This window comes from Enoplosus armatus, chromosome 7 (assembly GCF_043641665.1).
Source record: "Enoplosus armatus isolate fEnoArm2 chromosome 7, fEnoArm2.hap1, whole genome shotgun sequence".
Taxonomy (NCBI): Eukaryota; Metazoa; Chordata; class Actinopteri; order Centrarchiformes; family Enoplosidae; genus Enoplosus; species Enoplosus armatus.
Genome location: NC_092186.1, coordinates 15,885,779 through 15,907,474, shown reverse-complemented (window position 1 = coordinate 15,907,474; position 21,696 = coordinate 15,885,779). Strand labels below are relative to the sequence as shown.

At 43.2% G+C, this 21,696-nt stretch overlaps 1 protein-coding gene across 1 annotated transcript in view; it reads left to right on the top strand.

Annotated features, from left to right (window-relative positions):
• Nucleotides 1-21,696, top strand: part of adgrl2a (adhesion G protein-coupled receptor L2a) — a 72,583-nt gene that overhangs the window by 39,831 nt on the left and 11,056 nt on the right. Inside the window, exons 6-16 of the mRNA XM_070908621.1 lie at nucleotides 8,078-8,374; nucleotides 9,165-9,268; nucleotides 10,005-10,190; nucleotides 10,811-10,849; nucleotides 12,818-13,001; nucleotides 13,761-13,883; nucleotides 14,247-14,458; nucleotides 15,105-15,278; nucleotides 16,010-16,219; nucleotides 16,995-17,215; nucleotides 17,852-17,918. Coding sequence (XP_070764722.1) covers nucleotides 8,078-8,374; nucleotides 9,165-9,268; nucleotides 10,005-10,190; nucleotides 10,811-10,849; nucleotides 12,818-13,001; nucleotides 13,761-13,883; nucleotides 14,247-14,458; nucleotides 15,105-15,278; nucleotides 16,010-16,219; nucleotides 16,995-17,215; nucleotides 17,852-17,918 — 1,817 coding nt within the window. The remainder of the gene's footprint in view (nucleotides 1-8,077; nucleotides 8,375-9,164; nucleotides 9,269-10,004; nucleotides 10,191-10,810; nucleotides 10,850-12,817; nucleotides 13,002-13,760; nucleotides 13,884-14,246; nucleotides 14,459-15,104; nucleotides 15,279-16,009; nucleotides 16,220-16,994; nucleotides 17,216-17,851; nucleotides 17,919-21,696) is intronic.

Here is a 21,696-nt window from a genome sequence, read left to right as displayed (position 1 = left end):
TAGGAGCTCATAAAAAACACATTCCTTTGTTGCATCTTGTAAGTAAGATGATTAAATTGATTTAAATGAGGTATTCCCAGAGAAAACTCATTATGAAGCCATTTCTATGGACCGTTTATTCATGCCAGGCTCTGATACGTGGCCTCAAACCACTGAGTAAGCATATCAAAAGCTATTTTTTACCAGAAGTATGCACAAACAGACTCCATTCACTGCCTCAATGGGACACAGGTGAGCCTCGGAAACCTTTTATTTATCCCTTGTCGCAAAATTAGATTCTGAATCACTTCTGTATAAAAGCCCCCGGCGCTGCAGTTAACACCCACACAAATCAAGACCTCCTCTTTAATTGTTCAAATGTCAATACATTTGCATGCAGTTTCAATCTTTGCTGCACCCTCAAATTATACATTTGCAAGTGGGGATCGTAAGGAAGAGGATGACCCAATTTGTTTGAAATTATGGCTCACAGACGCGACTTGCCAATTAGCTTACAAAACTCTGCATGTGGTCAAAACAATGCCCTGTAGTTTGTGTGTTATGAAAGTGCTTTACAATGCAAAAATGTTCAGCTGTTACAGATGCTTGTGAGTCACATGCATTAGCAGTCACCCCAGAGAGCCTACCTCTTATAGTCTGATGAATATACAGCTCTCTAATAAGCAGCAGTATGATTCATTCCTGTCTTCTGCAGTGCTTACATAGAGGTCAACTTGTGCATGGCAACGTTTGGAGAGAAAACAGGGAAAACTAGAGAGAGCTAGAGAGATATGGATACTTTAAACATCAACATCAAGCTTTCGCAGCCATCTGAGGTGCTCTGGTAAAATGGCAAAGGCATCTGTCGCCTACATGCTCTCCACTGGTGCAGGAGAAACTATCAGGATGTGTTAAAAATGGCCAATTTGTTTGTTTGCCTTGACAACACCCCCCCACACACACACACCTCCCAACCCCCTGTCAGCTGCCCAAGTGGACACAGCGGTGTGAAGGGGAGAAGATATTGATGTGGAAAATCACCCTTTTTGTTTTTGTTTTTCCTGTCCTCCTGTCATATTCTCGTTCTCATTGTTTCTTTCTCTGTCTGCTTCTATCTTGTTGTCTCTCTCTTTCATTTAATCTCTCTATTGGGTTCAGTCTCACTGTTTCTGCCCTCTGTCTCTTTTTCCCTCTTCTACCCTTCTGTTGTTCTTCTTAGTCCTCCTCCACCATGATCATCCACGAAGTGTGCCCTACATCTGGATATTTGCATTTCTGTGTGTGCGTGTCTACACATATATGCGTCTGTTTGGCTTCTCTCCTGAAGTCAGGCTAAAGCCTAGTTCCAACTGTTCAAATCATGCCCGATGAGAGCAGCGCACACTAAATGACAGGATTTAAGTAAATCCTTAGCTGTGCCTTCTGGGAAACTGTACATGCACAACAACAGGACAAAGACGACCATCATGCACATGAAGAGCAGTGATCACACACAACACTGCTTTGTCATTCAGAAATATTTATCCACCAGAGGAAACCGGAGTTTATAACAGTGTTTATATTTTAGTGACATTATCCCATTGAATGTATTGCCGAAGTTGTAGTTGCACACATTTTGATTGATCCAGACTTTTTTGCCAAGTGGTGCTGGGAACTGCTACTGATGGAAAGTACCTATTTGAGTGAAAGTTAATGTTATGAGCAAGTTCTCTCTGGTTCTTTCTCACGTTCTTTCCTGTTGTCAAACTTAACTCCTGTTGGTTGTTGTCAGGATCACACCGATGTTGACTGACTACACAAACCCGGCCAGCCAGGAAACAGACCAAATCAAACACTTCACCTATATACAACATTCTGCAGAAAACAGCCCAGAATCTGTGTAAAAATCCCCTAAAGGGACCTATAGCCTTAAAACTGTGTGTTGGTAGCAGTGACAGGTTAATTCTACAAGTCCCTTATTTTGTTATAGTACCTAAATCCCAGAATTTTGCCCAGCTTACTGGTAAGGTTTTTAGCTGTGCTCTGTTTAAGAATTTCTGGGATGTTAGGGCACTTCGGGGGAGTGTATCTTCAGCTAAAGACCTCCTTCTTTACTGCTGGACTACAGGATCTCCCTATATGCCAGCCTCCGTTCTTTATTCCTCCCATGTAGCCTTTTCAACCACCATTTTATGACATACTATGACATTATTCTGTCTACATCGTGACCCACTGGTCTCATTCTTGATTACGATGTATGGGTGAATTTAACTGGGCCGATAAAATGGGGGAAATCCCACGATGGGGATTTACAGTCTTGTTCACAACGTCTCTGATATTACATCCTGGGATAATACCTAACCATCCAGTGTCTGGCGGCAATAAAGGCTATTCAGCACATGAGGTCGGGAGGTCACCTGTTTCCTCTGAAATCTGATCATGATCTCTGCAGCTCCTCCAGTGCTGAACGTCGTGAGACATGAGGGCCAGTTGTTGCCAGACAAGGAAGAACCTTTTGCCTCTTATCCAAAAACACACCTCAATATAATGCTTCCTCCTACCCCCAGCTAGTTACCTCTTCTCCTGGAATGTCTCTGCCCGCTGATGTTAAACTACTGTGCATGGCCAAATGATCTTTGCTGACAGCGTACAAGTATGTTGGCAACAGCAAACCCGGGGTTATGATTTAGAATGTCACAAAGAGTTGTTTTACATAAAGGAGAGAGGAGGGGGGTGTGGTTGTGGTTACACTGAGCTCTGTAGCCGAGGGGATCCACAGTCTCTTGTTTGATTACAGTCTGACTGTGAAACAAGGCGTATTAAAAGAATTATTACTCAGACATCACAATGGTCCCCCATCACTCCCTGACACACGCCTTTGAGGAGATTTATTTTGTACAGGCCTGATTATTGTGTCTATGTGTGTCCGTCTTTCTCCAATCTGATTTTTTGCGTGCTTTTCCTGTTACACAGCTGTGTTAACGTGCGCGTGTGCTTGCATGCTTATGTATGTGCATCTGTTTGGATGCGTATCCTCATGTGCGCGTATATGGACGCTTCTAAAATAGACACCCTCCTGTGTGCACGGCATTGAATATCAGTCTGCTTGGCACACTTAGAGTTAATGCTTGAAATTTGAGGCACGTACAGTACAGAGAAAGCTGCAAGGAGGAAAGAAAAAAAAGCTGGCTGTAGTCTGGCAGCTGCTATGTCTGTTCTCTATACTTTGGTGTCATTTCGTGTGTGAGAGTGTATACATGTGTTTTTAACCGTGTGTGTGTGTGTGTGTGTGTGTGTGTGTGGGAGTGCACTCTGCCTGCCTGTGTCCGTATGAATCGATGCGTTTGTATTGTGGGAAAGAGAAATATTGGAGACAGCAGTAAATAACATAATCCAGCTATTAGGTTTTGTTCCCTAAGACATGGACGTATACTGTACACACAAGGACATGACTCGTGGGAAATTACACGAATTTTCACTCAGCTTTCTTCATATTTACTGCTGATACACAAGCAATCATGCGCCGTGTTCCCCTCCACAGCTACAAATGCATCGCGGAGTGAAAGACGTGTAATCCAATTTCCTTTGTGTATTATTGTTATTATTGGTAGATATCAAAATGCATCACAAACGTATTATAAATCATCACACTATTTCATACTCAAGAACAGCTCCATTTCCATATGAACTTAGAAACAAGGGTGCACCCAGAGGGGACTGACTGAAAGGCATGTTTGAAACAGAGACATTTCAGCGGCAGCATTAGCAGAGGAAATAATTTACACTTTGTTTTTTCACAGTTCAACACCTTATCTCAATTAACCTGTGCCGAATGACTTGAAAGCTGATGGGTTATTCATTTCTTTTTCCATCCACTAGATTCTCTCTGTCCCCTCACAAAGACTGAGCATGGCCCCCTTCTGATGGCAGAAGCAGACTTTGAATTGTTTGAGGTTCCTCTGACTTGTTAACTTTTGCTGTTCTCCGTTAGGAGGTGATTACCACCCGGGAGCCGCATTTCACAGTGTACAAAAGACATTTTACCTTAGCAAGGAGTAAGTCTCCCACAAAATGGGAACAAAGAGGTAAATCTCCCAAACAGCCTCCCTTCACATCATCATGAGATTATTCCACGGCAGAGCAGTGGATAGAGGAGGGGACGAGTGAGATCTAATGATTCTTTTAACTTTTTATGTGGCAAATTAGCTGAAACAAATGCCAAATGTGTGTGTTTCCGTACCGTTTTTTTCCCCTTCCCTTGCAAGATAAACAGCACCTGGTAATGTGTATGAAACATTACCCTGATGAACAACCATGCGGTGCCTACTGAAAGTGAAGCCATTAAACATAATATAAAAGACACACACGCTGTCGGTTTTCATTTGTCACCCCGGCATGACTACTGAGTCCTGGTAAAGTCTCATCTGGGCTCCGGGTGTGTGTGTGTTTTGTGTGTAGGCATAGGCTCTGGCAATGCTCGGCAAGCCGTGCTCCTCTCGTCTGGATTACCATCACATTGTCTGTCGTCAATCCCAGACCTGTAACCCCAGCGGTAATAACAGAACCGCTGCGATACATTCAAGTGCAACAATATGTGGGCGTCGAATCACACAAAGAGGTTATGAATAAGTCTGTCCCGGCTATTGGCAGTACTTTGGAGAATATCACTCCATGCGCTCGCACTCTATGACAGCTAATTGAAGGTTCCCCTTGGGCTGAGTGCAGCAGAGACATAATAATCAAGGATCCTGTCCTGGTTTCACTATATAGCCAAACGTGGGATTTGCTTCTATCGTCGTAATCAAAGGAATATTGCACAGGGAAGGTATTCAGTGGTGTCAGGCCTGTGTTGCCACAGCGGAAAGCAGAGATATTTGGTCCATGTTCTGAATCACAAAAGCTATGGAAAAGCCTGCTGCAGCACTACCAACAGATCAATACTCATCCCTCACAGTGACTGCTTATGAACTTATCCACTTTCTGTGAAGAAGTCACTGCCCGAGTGTCTTTTTTAATACCTATGAGTTAATTCCTCCCAGCTTTCATTGGATCAAATTAAACCAAGCTATGGCATAAAGGTAATAAGATTATTGTGTTGCTGGCAGGATTACGGGCTGACACGCTATGTACACATGAACATCAGTAGTGGTCAGAGAGGCTGCATTGTTTATGCACGAATCTCCCTGGGAAGTATAGCCCACGTTCACATTAGCCTCCTTTTCACACAGGAAAGAGGATTAGTTTGCATCATAAACATGAAACAGGATTATTTTAGCCCTTTTTACTTGCGTCCTTTTCATGATACCCCTTGTTAATGAAGCTCTTTAATGTACAGCTGTATTCTATGACGGTGCACACTGAGAATAACAATCTTTAGCAGTGCCAGCACAGCTTTTCTGTCTCGTGCTGCACAGATATTGGCTCAGCAAATCCACCCCTCACCCCCTTTCCCAAAGCTGATCCAGTTTGCTATAGAGCAATCCCTCTCCAATGGAACGCTTTAGGAGAGCCGAACCCATTAGATGGTATTAACCAAGTCTAACATTAATTACCCCCACAGTCTCACAGCTGATATCAGGTAGCAACGAAAAAGGAAAACTTGAAAGAGATTAATTGTACATGTTGTAACTGGAACACAGGGCTCAACATCCCAGCGAGCCATGACAAGCAGCCCTCTTGAGTGAGGGGTGTAGACAAGATACAGTTGTTAGTTGACATGCTAAAGGAATGTGCTTGGATTACAGCAGATGCCTCTTTGATTTATTGGCCTGAGGTTGCGAGCCCTTTATCTTAAATCATGCTGCCGAACAGCGATTCATTTTCATTTTATTTCTGTCTGGATTCTAAACTCCCCACCCATGGAGGCTGGGATCTTATCATTATCATCTTTCATACTTTGGAAATGAGAAACCTATAAAAGGGCCCCACAGTTTCTTGGGAATCTTCGGGAGGTCTGCCAAGCAACCCTGACCCAGATGTTTAAAAAGAAACAATGATAATAATTACTCACTATGTCGACACACATTCATTTTCTTTAGACGGAGCTGCAACATTACATGCCGTAGTGTGTGAACTTAACCAGAAATTTGCAAATGCCTTTTTTTTTTGTGAATATTGCTTTCACCTCTGTGAGTCTTCTCAGTGAGTCAGGAAAAAAACAAGGGATATAGCAATAAAAGGGTATTGGTGCAGAATAGAGACAGACATTTCTCCCAGCCAGCTAAATGCTAGTGCTGAAAGGACACTAAGCACAGGTTGTCTCTCAACCGCTGTGACAGGCCGTACAGCAGAGAATTTCACTGTGTTGAGTAAAAGGATACCGGTAGGGGAGGAGGGACAAGGGAAGAGGAGGCTGAGGTGAAGCCAGCCAGCCAAATCTGCCTTCAGCTCAATGTCAAAACAGCCAGTCAGCTGTGTACACCTGCATGTCACCTGCTTGTGTGTGTGTTTGTGTGTATGAAGTTCCATACCTCCATCACCAGGAGGGAGCACACACAGTCATCTCCTTTGGTCAATGGAGCCTAATTCGCCACAGGTAGCAGCCAGCCTCAAAGGCGATTTCCCCTCAGCTCAACTGTGCTGAAGCCTCCTCACCGTGGGGCCTATGGTGATAGTAGTAGTGGTGTGTGTGTGTGTGTGTGTGTGGGGGGGGGTCAGTGGGGGGTTGCTGCTATCAGCCAGACCCATTATCCAATGGAGGCAATAGATATGGAGGTGTTGCTGCCTGGGGTCTGGCTGCCTCTTCTTCAATCCTCTGGAAGACAGAAACTGTCTCCTTGTTCTCCAACTTGGCCCCATTGTTTCTGAATTTTCCTGTCATCGTCTTCTATGCGCGCCTCTATTTTCCACCATCCCCCTCTCTACATTTCCCCTGTCCTGCCTCTGACTCCCTCCCTCTCTTTGACTCGCTCTGTCTCTACGATGTTTTCACCAGCGGTTGTACTACCGAGAACGCTCAGCTCAAGCAGTGTAACAGCACCTCTTCACATTCCCTGCATGCTCTACAGGCAGCCTAATGGAGGAAATCAAAGTACTCAAATGCGATTAGATTCAGTATGCACATTGCATTCCAATCAGAGCCCCTTTGATTGATCTAGCTTATCCTTTTAAATTCAACCAACAAATACTGTTTTTAAGAGGGGGGGTCATGCTTTCTTTTTGTGCTTGGAGATGTGGAGCAGATTTATATCAAATAGTTAGTGTTTATCAACATTTCATCTATGAAACTCCCTTATGTTCGTCTTTTATGAAATGTAATTACAGTGCTACTCACACTTCTCTGGTGTATCACATGAAGAATGTCTTCATAGTTTTTCCTTAGTGGCTCATGTTAAATGTAAGGAGTGTACTATTTTCTCCTTTGCCAGGACTGAAACATATTGTTTTTGCCTGGGGCATTGCATGAGTTACTGCACACCTGGTTTTATCAGAGTATGAGTTGTAGCTAGAAACAACTGTAAAAACGAATGTTTAGGCACCATGGCTACACATACAGGTTCTCTGTGTTGCTCGAGTGAAATTTAATCAGCCATGCCACAAAATCTCCCAGGCAAGAATGATTGCTAGGCAGGAGGATGTTACTGTAATTATTGTCTTGTTCACTGCAGACTGAGTGCCTTGGATAAGCCATAGTCAACGGGAAGGCAAATACGCTTGTTGCACAAAGCACTTAGCGGCAATTTACACAACAGGATACTTGGATGTATAAGCATTACAGTGTTGAACATGGTGAGAAAAAAAAAATTAGGAATGTTACTTACAGGGGGCACCGTTAAGGTTTAGTGGTACATGAGGACATCTGCCCACCAGTAGGTCAAGATCTGAATACCTACCAAAATATTCTTAGCGAAATACTTGATGTAGTCCACATTTTGTGCCCCAGGGTAGCCACACTAACGAGCTGACCTCACACAGCGACCGCAGGTCAAACTACCATTTAGTTTTCTTTTTTTTTTACCACTGTGCTGTATCATGCCTTCATAAAGACAGATAAATATGTGTCCCAGTGAGAATTAAACTCCATAAATCATGGAAGCGATGATGTTTTGCCCACTGCGCTGCACACCATCACAGTGCTCCACCTAAACATAATCCCTCTGTACCCTCTGTCTCTTCACAGCTCCACCACTGTCAGAAGTCACCACGTCCCCTCAGCCTCCGAGAACTACAACCACCACCACAACAACCACAGTGCACTGGGGTGTGGCCAACACTACCACCACAACAGGGCTCAAGGAGGGCAGCAGGGGAGCGCCCAAGCCGCCTCCTGTGATTCCACAGACTACTTCCCCTCCGCCCCTCGAGTCCTTCCCTTTACCTCAGCGCTTCTGCGAGGCCACCGAGAAAAGAGACATAATGTGGCCTCAGACCCAAAGGGGCATGCTCGTGGAGCGACCTTGCCCTAAGGGAACACGAGGTAAACAGGGCTCTCTCTCACCTCTGCTGCTTTCAATATGACCTGAGGCGTCCCAGTAGAACATCCCTGAGTTTGTTAGATTTGTCTGATATTCTTGCACACAATTATCTTCTTTTAATCTATAAAGAGCACCAGTTCAAGTAGGTGTTCAGGGAATCAGTGAAGACAGTTTATAACAGTGTTAGGTTGTAACTGTGTCATTCCAGGTCGAAACATGATTTAGCAATCTGTAACGGTTGTGTTGTTTGCAGAGGAGCGGGCTCAGCTGTTTCTCCTGCAGCTTGCGTGGAGACGTGCGTCCCTCAATGGATTGTGTGTGAAATCGTGTTAGCACTCAGAGTTCATCAGACACAGGGCTAACTAGGACAGCATGAAAAATAGTTATCACTTTGCAGCAAAAACAGGAGCAAGATGTTGAAAATATTTTCATAAAATAATTTTGTAGAATCAAAATTGGGGACTTTGCATGTTTTGAGTTTACTGTATCCAACAATTTCAGTTTAATTTGTCCTCTGACAGCATTCAAACAGTGTTGCCAGACTAACAGTGAAAAAACAAAATATCCTTCAGGGCTGATATTTCTGTGCACATACAAGCAGACTGAGTTCACTGGCTTGACATTTGTTTAAAATGTATTAATTTGCATGTTTGTAAATTTCTTGTTTCTGTGCAGTTTCCTTTTTTCTATCTGTGTCTGTGTCCTTTGTTGTCCTGTAAAGGACTTCATGGGAAAATACATTTGATTTGACTTGATTGAGCTTGACTATTCTGCTCTTGTTTTCCCTGCCAGGCACAGCCTCTTATTTATGTGTCCTCTCCATTGGGGCCTGGCACCCGAAGGGCCCTGATCTCAGCAACTGTACCTCCCACTGGGTCAACCAAGTAGCCCAAAAGGTTTGTATGAGCTCTGCCTCACTGTTTTCCTTCTAAGTGGAATATGTTTCTTAAAAACATAAGAGGGAGGGTAGAAAAAATAATGGAAACACGTCCTTGTAAAGGATTTCAACCCTGACGTAAGTTAGTTTGTAGTTAGTTACAAAGATGGCAACAAAACTGTGTCAGATTGGCTTGAAAGCTGCGTTTGTCAGCTATAAAACAGGAAACAGGAAATCTGGAAATTGATATGTGTGTTTTCAGAAGACAACTAAAAAACTGCAAAGATGAAGACTACAAAGGCTTATATGTAAAGGAAAATTTTGACAGAGACAAACTGCATCAGAGATATGACAAGCATAAACTATTTATTAGTAGGAGTAATAATATTACCAATTGGCGTGCCTTTAATATGACCCTGGTTTTGTAGGAATGATTACATTTGTTTCCAAGTTAAAGGTATTTCACAGAAAAAACTAACAATATTTTCTCTACCTTCTTCATAATGTGTGCCATAGATGTAACAGCAGATATAGCAAGCAGCTCTCTGTGTACCTATTTCTTTACTTATGACACAGTAAAAAAAAATGCCACCATGGCAACTCCTACGTAAAGAAAACATTAAACCCTCTTTTCATAACTGGCATTTCAAGGACTCTTTCAAGTGTGACTTGATATCACAGACAGGGCTGTAAAGAACCCTCCCCGTCTGTCTTTTTGCATTCTTGTGAATATTATTCACTCCCCCCCCCCGCAGATCCGCAGCGGTGAAAATGCAGCTAACTTGGCCAACGAGTTAGCCAAGCACACCAAAGGCCCCATCTTTGCCGGGGACGTCAGCTCCTCGGTGCGCCTGATGGAGCAGCTGGTAGACATCCTGGATGCTCAGCTGCAGGAGCTCAGACCCAGCGAGAAGGATTCTGCGGGGCGGAGCTTCAACAAGGTAACCACATTCACCAGGAAAACTCCTCCAACAAAAATGCCTCTCCTTGCTGCATCACTCTTCACTGACATATTAATGCTTTTAAGTGACAAATGTGGAAGGGAATACACTGCTCATACAGTGCTCCCCAAAATACTACAGTACTATGTACAGTAGTTGTTATTGTTTGTCACATGCATTCTTTCTCTTTATTTTCGAGTACAACAAACTCTGACACAGATGAGACAAAAACAAAAAAGCAGTTATGTTATTTTAGACTCTGACATGTAGCAGAGATCTATAATCATGGCAGTGTTTGTACTTTTGTGGTAATTTGGCTCTGCCGATGGTGATACTTCTATAATGTGTCATGAGGCTTTGAGAGGAAAATACAGCATGTCATAAATGTGAGCTAAAGCACTTTTTACTCCAACCTCCAGGTAAGCAGGTCAGCTGCACGTGAGTGCAGCAGGCGATGGGGAGTGGCTGGGATGTTGATTCGGAGTCATTCAGTAGTTACTTTGTATACCGGTCACTCAGTCAGGGCCTTGTTTCTATGAAGCCTTTACTCAAGCTCATGAACTTCTGCAAATTATGTGTCTCTATTTTTTATCTGTTCTTTTTCTTTTCTAATAAAAAAGCTTCAAAAACGAGAAAGGACATGCAGGGCATACATGAAGGTACTGAAGCAATGCTTCTGCCCACTCTGCTTGCTGCCGTCCCCTCCTCTATTCCTGTGCTACTGTATATGCCCCAGCCCCAGCTCAGCAGCATGTACCCTCTGCACTGTCGTGTACTCCCTCCTCCCTGTGCTTCCTGCTTTTTTTTTAAGTAATTGCCTTACACACAGACGCAATCGTACCCAACGTGCTTTCTAAGTCAAAGAGAAGTCATCTCCAATTACTGAGGTGGCTTCTTTACATGGATGTGTATGTGTCTCTGTGTTTTTCACCTCCTCTATGCGTTGACAGCGATGGTGTTTTTTGTTTTTCATTCTTTTTTTTCCCCTGATTGTATGTTTTCTAAGTGTTTACTCAAGATTGCACGTCTGGATGCATAACACCATGCCTCATACAAACATCCTCTTCTTACATCCCTCTCATTATTCATTTGCTGAAGGATTTGCTGCTTTGTTGCAATTTTTGCTTCTATATGAGAGCTGCCCTCAGTATAAAACACTCCTGAATATTGCATCAAACACAGTTCACTTGTGATTTATTCAAGGACCATCACCTGACCTTTCCCCGCATGTTAAGTAAAAATTGTGGCTCTTGTTTCACAAGGACATAGGTTTTAGGTCACAGAAGTCATTTGTTTCATAAATTAAAGGTGCAAATCTTCAACTCATTCTGGTTAATAGGGTTTGCTGGGTCAAACCATTTTTTCCCCTTTTCAGGTTGGGTTCCTACATCAAAGTATTTTGGCCATATATATTCCTCAACCATTAGGGAGATCAGTGTCCTCCACCTGCCACCAAAGTCACCCCCCTCAATCCAGATCTCTCCTTCGGGAGGGTATTAAAATGGATCGAGCTAATTAGCCATTCAATGGCCGTGCGCTCATAAAAAGTAAGGAGGCAAAGGGGAAGAAAATACATGTATGTAGTCACACCACCTCCCCAAAAATGTCACATCATCATTTTGGTTTTTAATGTCACAACATGTAGATTGTAAGTCCAACTTAGCGGCAGCGTTACAGAGGCTGTGTCGATGGAAATGACAGTCATTTATTTGACTAATAGCCTGAGAGGATCTGGGACAGAGATCGTTGAGTCAGCGGTATCTGACATCTGCCATACTTGATGCAACATCACTATAGCTGACCCCCACCCTTCCCTCCAGCCGTCGCCGGCATTGATTCCCTGATTAGACACATTGATTTGATTATTTCCTGAAGAAAGCTCAGGAAGAAGAAGCTCGTCTGGATGCTACGCCCAATTCATCCGCTGTCTGCCCTGAGCTGTTCGGGTGGCAGAAAGTGTGATGCTGGAAACTGTTTGCGTGAAGGACACAGTTAAACAATTGAACATGTCAAATTTTGTTTCATTTTGCACACATTTCCTTGTCCTTTTTTAGTGCTTTTTTGCAGGGTGACTTGATGGTTTATTTGTACTTGAGTACAAATTGACTGCAGGTCAAAAGTTAAAAGTTTCTACATGCTGAACACTGAACATTGCAATTAGAGAATTTTAATTGAGGACAGCTTTTGGTTTCATCAGGCCATCTCTTAATATCCTGCTATTGGACCTGATAGGCTCAACACACTGTGTCCCTTAGTGTCCGTCCTGATGCAACGTCCTCGAAAAAGAAACTGAATCCGCTCCATCTCCAATGATGCTCCTGTTCTTCCCTCCCTCTTTTCCACAGTTACCAACATCCCACAAAAAATATGTCTTTCCTATTCAGTAAACATCTGTAATTAACTGATCTTGTCATATCTACAATAAAAAAATGTCCTTTCAGCTTCTTTTTCTTTCATCACGTTCATTTTAATCCTTACAGATGTGACGCATCAGCATTTCATCTCAGTGTCTGCATGTCACTGCTTATGCTTGCAAACCAATTCCTTTTTTTCTGAGTTACTCAAGTATATTTGTTTTTGTTTGTGTGTGTATTTGTTTGTTTGTTTGTTTGTCTGGTGCGACGCAGGCCATTGTGGACACGGTAGATAACCTTCTGCGACCAGAGGCCCTGAAGTCCTGGCAAGACATGAACAGCACGGAGCAAACGCACGCAGCCACCATGTTACTAGACACTTTGGAGGAGGGGGCCTTTGTTCTCGCCGACAACCTCATGGAGCCCGCCATCGTCAAAGTTCCTGCAGACAACATAAGTAAGTAAAACAAGAGTTTGTGGTGAGCGAATGACAAGCGCTCTCGATTGATGCGAGCTCAGTTAATTTGATTTCTTTCAATTCATTGAGAGAGTAACTCTTGTGATGGGAAAACAAGGCCGCCACATAAAAAAGGGACTTTGTTTTCATAATAAGGCTTTAAACCTCGGGGGAACAGAAAAACAACGCATATTAGGTTTAACGAGTCGCTTACTGACAAAGTGATGAATATCAGACAATTAAATAGACTGGATTCTCTGATTGCGCACACTTACTTTATAAATGTATGCGTCTAGACCTTGTAACTCTATACATTAATGTGAACATTAGCCTGCTGTGGAGTCAGAAAACGTACATAGTTTATCCACAGCCTCCTCCTCCTTCTCTCATTTTCTTCTGCTGTTAGACCGTATAAGGAAGGCTTCCCCTTCGCTGTTTTTTTCTCTCTGCAGTGTTGTTTTATTCATATTATTAAGAGCCTCGCTGGGCTGAAATGATCACTTTGTGATTGACGTTTTTATGATGTAGCTCAGTGTCACAAAGATTTAGTATTTCAGTCGTTGATACGTCCTTTGGTCTGTGCCAACATTTCAGCTTGTGTAGAAATGTCAGGAAGAAAGCTTTGGCATCAGTATTCTCCACTGTTTCGTTTTAATGCCCTTGGGTCTAAGTCAAACAGTCTGAAATGACCAATATCTCATTCTCTTGTCCTTTCATCTTTCCTCCCTAACCCATCCTCTGCCTTTCTGCACGTGGCAGTCCTTGATGTGTATGTACTCAGCACGGATGGCCAGGTCCAGGATTTTAAATTCCCACAATCCAGCAAGGGCGGTATCTCAATCCAGCTGTCGGCCAACACTGTCAAGCTCAACAGTCGGAACGGTGAGCTCTCTTAAATGTACCAAAAAAAAGAAAAGACAGAGAAACTTGGTTAACCTAGTTCTGCGTTCTCTAAGAGAAATTAAGTGCGTTGTGTGAGAAACTGGTAAATGCATGCATGTGTGTTTGACTTTTGCTCCTGTTCTTGTTTCTGTGAAAAGGCAAAGTCTGTATTAGTGTAGGAGCACAACAAAGGCTTTTGTCTCAAAGACCCTGAGCCCTGCGATTTTGATCAAAATTGCAGTTCCTTTGTTGAATATTTAAATTGAATAACATTGCAACAAGATGGAGTGTTTAAATATCTTCTTGAATCCTGATTTTTTTTTCTCCTCCGCTGATGTCTGTCTATGTCTTTTCGCTCTACAGGAGTCGCCAAGCTGGTTTTTGTGCTCTACAAAAATCTGGGCCAGTTCCTCAGCGCAGAAAACGCCACCATCAAGATGGCCAACGAGGCTTACGGCCGCAACGTGTCGGTGGCCGTCAACTCCGACATCATCGCTGCCTCAATCAACAAAGAGTCCAGCCGCGTATTCATTAATGACCCAGTGATTTTCACCCTGGAGCACATTGATGTGAGTGTCCCCGCTGGAATGAATGGAGAGGTCAAATTAAAAAACACCAGGAGGGAACATCCAGAGTAGACAGAGATCTGCAATTTGAATTGTAAATGTCTGGCTAGGTCAGTCGGCAGTTTATTTAAGTCATTGAACATCAAATTAAAGCAGTCTTTAGAACCTAAGTGAATTCTTAATGAAAACTAATTCTTTAATCAACATTGGGATATAAATGATACCCATTTTCTTTTATAGTGGGGGAAATTAACTCCTAGATTAGCCGTACAATCTAGGATGAAATTACTGGAGCACCAATTATCTTTCGTCTTTTAAAGTTGTCACCAGAGTTCCCAGAGGGCCATGCGGGACTCCATTCTTTATCAGAGAAATTGTGCAATTCCAAAGACATGCCGTCAAACAATTATGCCTCTCTGTTATTAAGGCCTCATCCACCCAACTATGCTTCGGTTGAGTTGGCAAGCATGTGCCAAATGAGATACAACATATGAATTGCTTCATAAGAGCTGTGAAGTGAAAAATCCTCATCCATATCAGTGCGGAAAAAATACTTTGTATGAGTAGGGGGTAAATGGCCTCTGTGTTCTACATGTGCTTCAATTTCAGGCAGTCAATTATTTGGACACTTAACCATATCTCTTGTTATCTGCAGATGGAGCACTACTTCAACTCCAATTGCTCCTTCTGGAATTACTCTGAGAGGAGTATGATGGGCTACTGGTCCACCCAAGGCTGCAAACTCTTGGACTCCAATAAAACACACACCACCTGCTCCTGCAGCCATCTCACCAACTTTGCCATCCTCATGGCGCACCGTGAAATCTCAGTACGTTACGTTCGTTTTTCATATCCACCCCTAACTGGCTTTTCTTTCAAACTCACCTGTAGTATTTAAGCCTTTTTTATTTCATAAGCAAAACCTCAGGCATTCTTGTTTCTAGGTTTAAACAGCCCATCTTACCTGATTACAGTAATCACAGCGAGGTTCGGAGAGAAAACTTGCGTATACTGCTGTTGCAGCCCCTCTACTGCTTTCTTCATTAGCTGTTTAATTTTGTAAAACTCTGTTTGTCCCTTCCAAAGCCTACTGTTACAAAATGTTCCTGCAGAAAGTGTGTACATTTTATCAAAATGTAAAGACTTAAAGTGACGTTCTGTAGCAATGTCTATTTGTGACCCTCCATCGCAGGTAATAGCTTTAGTATAAGTTCAACCAAACTGTTTTTGCTTCATTTGAAGTATTTTTAAATGTATCAAATTTCAAGAAAAAAGTCAGAGTAAAATAAACATAATTTTGTGTAAGAAAAAGATGTTTTTTTACCCCTTTAAGCATCTTGTGGCCCCTCAGATATATAGATATCAAGTTGTAGTTTTAAGGTACCTGTAATATTACTTTCACTCATTTAATATGATATATAAAATAAGTTTAGTGCTTCTAATTAAGTCTCATGATTTGAGACATAAAATGTTTCCTCACAGAGCTGAAAGAAAAGCATGTTAGCTTCTTTTGTTTTCACAAACATGTTTTTTTATTAATTTACCTTTCATTTCTTCCAGATTAACGACACAGTGCATAAGCTGCTTCTGACGGTCATCACCCGCGTTGGGATCGTGGTGTCCCTCGTCTGCCTCACCATCAGCATCTTCACCTTCTGCTTCTTCCGGGGCCTGCAGAGCGATCGCAACACCATCCACAAGAACCTGTGCATCAATCTCTTCATCGCAGAGTTAATATTCCTAATTGGTATCGATATGACGGAACCCAGGGTAAGCCGGAACAATTGCACCCTATTGATTTGGTTTTGATTCATTCCCCCTCACTTTATCTCCTCTCACCACCCAAAACAAAACAAAAGACCCTTTCAGAGTGAAATGGATGAGACTTTAAGCATTGTTTGTTTGTAACCTTCTCTGCTTGTCCCTGACATGACATGAGTGGGACAGCGCCATTAATATAGATTACTAAGGGGCCATGTCTTCCACTTGACAGGTCTTTTCTCCTCTTTCACTTAAAGCCACAGTTGCTATGGCTGAGCCTGCATCCATACCATCTTTTCACTTTTTTTTCACTTACATTTCCCCTCCAATCTCTATAAGCACAAAAACGTTTTTGTGCTGCATACAGCTGGGAATCAAAGCTTCAAATGCTGAGCCGGATGATTAAATCTACTAACTCTAACCTTACAATACGGATGGCATTTAAATTTCTACCGTCCTGATGGAAAGTTAAACCTGTGCATAGTCAGAGCCCATGTGGTGAATGAATATTCATCACCTTTTTTCATCAGTCTCACTGATATGTGTTCCACTGAATGGGGGAGGCAGCAGCACCGAATGTCGTCTTTTCAGTGGGTTTTAATAAAAGACGGGGTGTATGATATACAATTTTCAATAAAGAAAGTGCTATGGAGATCCCTCTTGTCATGTACAAATCATTTTTGTACCACAAGTTAATCTAAAAAATCCCCATTTTATGGAAACTGTGATCAGATTGTTTAGTCTTGTTTTTCCTTTCTGATTGTCGATTACTGTTCTAACTCAGATTGGATGCGCCATCATTGCGGGGATCCTCCACTTCTTCTTCCTGGCTTCCTTCTCCTGGATGTGTCTTGAGGGGGTCCAGCTGTACCTCATGCTTGTGGAGGTCTTTGAGAGCGAATACTCCCGGAAAAAGTACTACTACGTGTCTGGTTACCTCTTCCCTGCCATCGTGGTCGGTGTCTCCGCAGCTATCGACTACAGGAGCTACGGGACCAAGAAAGCGTAAGTGCAGCTTTCTGAACAAATCCTTTGGAAATGCAGAGCAGACACGCTGGATGCTACACTGTGTGGGCTTACCTGCTGTGTCTGTATGTGGCAGCTTTTGAAAAGAAAATCTACTCATCATTTCTGCCAGCGCCTTATGTGCATCCCTGGAGACTACACCAAAACATTTGAGCTCCTTTTGCCAGGGATGGGCAGCTGTTCAATTTTTTATGTCATTTGAAAGTGGCTGACAGACTCAACACTGTGGTTTCAGGGGGGCCGCAGCTACATTAATGCCTGTCTGCTTAAAGACCCTCCTGTGACCTCTTGTTTGTAAATGCTCTCTTAAAGAGAAGAGCACTGTGCAGAAAAAGCCTTTTACGTAGATTAATGGCCGCACCTCAGCCAAGACCCAGCGATCAAGAGGGGCTACTCGGGGTCTTCCCTCTGTTTAGTACAACTGTATTAATGTTCCACCTGTGAAAGGAGCGACTGAAGTCCCAAGTTAAATATTGACTAGAAATTACACAATTAGTGTCATCAGCCCAAGTAACCATTCTTCCTTTTAACATTCTGCAGGAGCATTAAGACAAGGCTATAGTTTTTGTTATGTGTGTTGCCCCCAAACTGAAGCTTCTGTTTCTTTTGTCATAGGTGCTGGCTAAGTGTGGACAATCATTTCATATGGAGTTTTATAGGACCTGTCACCTTTATCATCATGGTAAGCTGTTTTTACTTTCCTTTGAATACTGAGACTGACAGAGTGAGGAAGGGGACTGAGACGCTGAGATGAAAGAGATGAAGGGGGGAGATAAAGGAAGTGAGATGGTTGAACTGAAGGAAAAGCCAGCCGGATTTTGGCTCCACAGTGATGACAGGTTAATTTTGCGCTAAAGGCTTGCGCCAGAGTTCCCTCTGCCTCTCGCCACGTGATGAGGGTCAGGATTTGATAGTGTACTTTAACCTCGCATGCATACACTCCCAAAATCTCACCTAATGGCCTTCAAGTTACACTTTTCATGAGAAAGGAACAAAAAAAGGTAAAAAATTGCCTCAATGTGTGCATTTTGCTGTAACTGCAGTTACTGTAACTGCAAGATGCCACTGTTAGATTTTATAGCTCTGTGTTTCCTCCTCTGCATCAGCCTTCCTTGTGTGTTTGTCTGCCTTTAGTAAATAGCAGATGACAGCATAGGGGAGAAGGAGAAATGCAAAGGCACCTCTCTGTTTGGTCAAGGACCGTCAGGGTGAAGGACATATAGCATATCATGATGACATATGTCCCATTGAGGCATGCAATTATTTACTGGTCATGACATTATTATCTCTCGCTCCATCAGAGAGGCTCAGAAGAATGAGACCTTAGGGAGTCTTACCTCCCTGCGCAAAAGAAAAAAAAATATATAGCAGGTGATATTCCTCAGATATATCCTCCACACCAGGTATTGCTTTGCCCTCATGCACACCAAGGGATGAGGAAGCTCTGCAAACTTGTCTTGCAGCTGTGCAGGGAGGACGGGTGGTATTTGTTCAGTACTGTGTTCATTATCCAGCATAATGGTTGGCACTGTATCTACAGATGCAGTGACCTCTGTTGAACATCAAACTGACACTGAAAATATACTGAGAGAGAGGGGGCACCCATGTCAAATTCCAGCAGGTCTCTGCACACCATTGGCAGCCCGCTAGGAGCTTTAGGAGAGTAAAGATATAGCACAGCACTTTGTCTGTGTGGTAACAGAATAAATAAAAGACGAATCTGCTCACAAGGCTGCATTGCACAGTTTCCTCAAAGAGAGACATTGGAACTCGATGTAGCATTTAAAAATGGAGGAGGAAGTGCACAGAGGACGTGACGAAGGTCTGTGTCGGACTGAAATGTCTTTGAGTAAATGCCTGTTTCTTCTTTTTTGTTTTCACTGATTTTTTTTTTTTTGTCTCAGCACCCGCTTTGAATGTGTGAGCTTATAATTGAGGAAAAGCTAACATCGTATTAAAACAAACATAGATTTCTCCCCGTCTCAGCAAATGCTCTGTCAGCCACACAGGAATACGTCTCCTTTGCCTAAATTGGGCGCTCGTTGTTGCTTGTATTATGATTTGCATGAAAAATGCGACTGCAGTGGAAATGATGATCGGGATCCCGGTGGTGATGACCGGAGAGATAGAATCATGACCCTGTGAGGAGCTAATGTATTGTAGCAGAGCTAGTGTGTGACGGGAATGAGGTTTCGCAGCACTGGCTCTGGCATCGCACACTGCTCCTCTGATACTGAGCAACAATTGACTCAAAAAGACAAAGTACTGTGGAAAGGGGCATCTCAGGGGAGCATACAGGAGCAAGGTTTGTCTACACCATCCGTGACCCTGGTTTCTCTACAAATTGGCTTTGTCCTTGTCAATGAGAGAGAGGGGGAGGAGGAGAAAAGGCACATGAGCCAGAGAAAAGGAGAGAAAACAGTGCTGCTTTGGCTGATGTCTGGATCCCCACCCGCCACCCAAACCACATTTTTGCCAAGTAACATTGGTTTTGACCTAGGGTGGTCGTGCTTTTTTGTCATCCTTTTTGTTCCTTCTCCCTCTTTTCTTGCCTTTTCTGTTTTTTTATTTTACTTCATTTTTACTTCTGGCTGAAACCGTCTCTAAATACTAACTGAAAACAAAAGCTGGTGGAAGGCATTTAGATCAGGCAGAGCTTGCCCCGTCTCTGGGCACAGGGGGTATTAGCTCCATGAAAGGGGGACATGGAAGTAATGAGTGGTGGGGGGAGCCATTAGTATGCTTGAGATAGCTTCAACACAAGGCCTCTTGGATCATGACACGTCGCAAGCAGTTCTTATCATCTGGACAGCTCCATCTGCACCTTTAATATTTTATCCCCAGCAGTTCATTTGGAGTTCAGTGTGTACACACACAGTCCACTTCAGAAAAAAGCTTTCTCCTCAGTCCCAGTGTGGCGAGGTGCTTCTGCATGGCTTGCAGTGATGATTCAGAGACAGAGTGAAGGATGGAGGCAAGGCAGCTCCGCTCTAGCAAAGGGGATCCCCCCAAGGAAGGGCTGCGAAAGCATGTTGGTGGGGGTAGGAACATGTGCCGTGCTGCTAGGTTACTTTAAAGTACTGTGTCCCTCTCCTCTGTCTCATTGGATCCATGTCACCACTCCAGGCTGTGTGAAAGGGTTTTTCAAAAGTCCTCGCCCTCCTGCCCCACCCCACCCCCCCGTCTGACTCATGCAGGCGGCTGATAGAAATAATGGCTGATAGCTGTGAAACAAAACATAGTTTCAGTGCCGTCTGTGATATAAAAGAAGGTTCACGATTCAGGATTTTTTTCTCTCTTTTTTTCCCAGTCGTCCCTCTCTTTTACTGCCCGGGTTATTGTGAGCGGCTCCATGAGTTGATTGCATGTGGAGGGGTGATGTATTGATCACAGGCAGTCTTTTGATAGCAGTGTGCGCCGGAACACGGAGAATTTCTGTTCAAGAGTGAATGGCCGTGGTCTGAGTCCAGCTCACAAAGGTCATACATTTATTTCATGCCCTCATGCCGGCAGTGCCTCCCCTTTTTGTCTTGCCAAAGCTTTGCCGTTCTAAAGATAACACGATAACACTGAAATCCGTTGTTTATAAAGCTCATTTGGAAGAAAGGTAGTCATTTCAAATGTGTTTAGTTGTACGTTGGATTGTTTGTCACTCACATACAGCAGCTTACATATAAGCTTACATATATTTGTCTGCTGTATCTTTGTTGTTCTCTGATCCTTGGATATGCACTATTGGAGACACACATTTCAATTTTTCTTTCTTAGATATTCCTTGACATTATTTATACATGCCAGGCTTGCAGTACAAACACAGTCTGGTTCCTCTGCTGCGAGTGCGTGTACATGCTGTGTCAGGGACTAGTTTGCCCCAGAATAAATGTTTTTGAAGTAAATTATTTGGAGCGGCTCCTTGCTGGTCCATCCAGCCTTTGTGTCTCTAAATCACGGTATTGATTTTTAAGGTGCCGAATAAATGTGCTCAGAAACACAGCACATAGTATCCTTGTCTCGACTTGATATGTGCCACTGGCTCCCTTAAGATTTAATACATTAAAACAAGCAAGCAAACGCCACCCCACCCCCCCACCCCCCTCTCTCTCTCTCTCTCTCTCTCTCTGTCCACACGCAAGAATCGAACAAAATATACCATGTTCCCTCAAGCCTTTTGCAGCTGGTTATGCCTTATAATATTTCACTATGTGCATAAAATGATATGCAGTTGTTTTGTAAAACAAGAGGGTCTCTTATTTCTCCTGCTACTTTTCATTCCCCTCTGACGTTGCCAGACTGCTGCTGCTGTGTGGCTGTGTCTGTCTTTCTTTCTTTCTTTCTTACTGTGATGGATTTTAATGCATTTCCATGCTCTTATTGATATAGAATGACACTAAATTTGGCGCCAGTCGGCCCGTCTGAGTCCGGCTGGAAGGATAGATGTTTATTGGATTAGTCTGTGGACA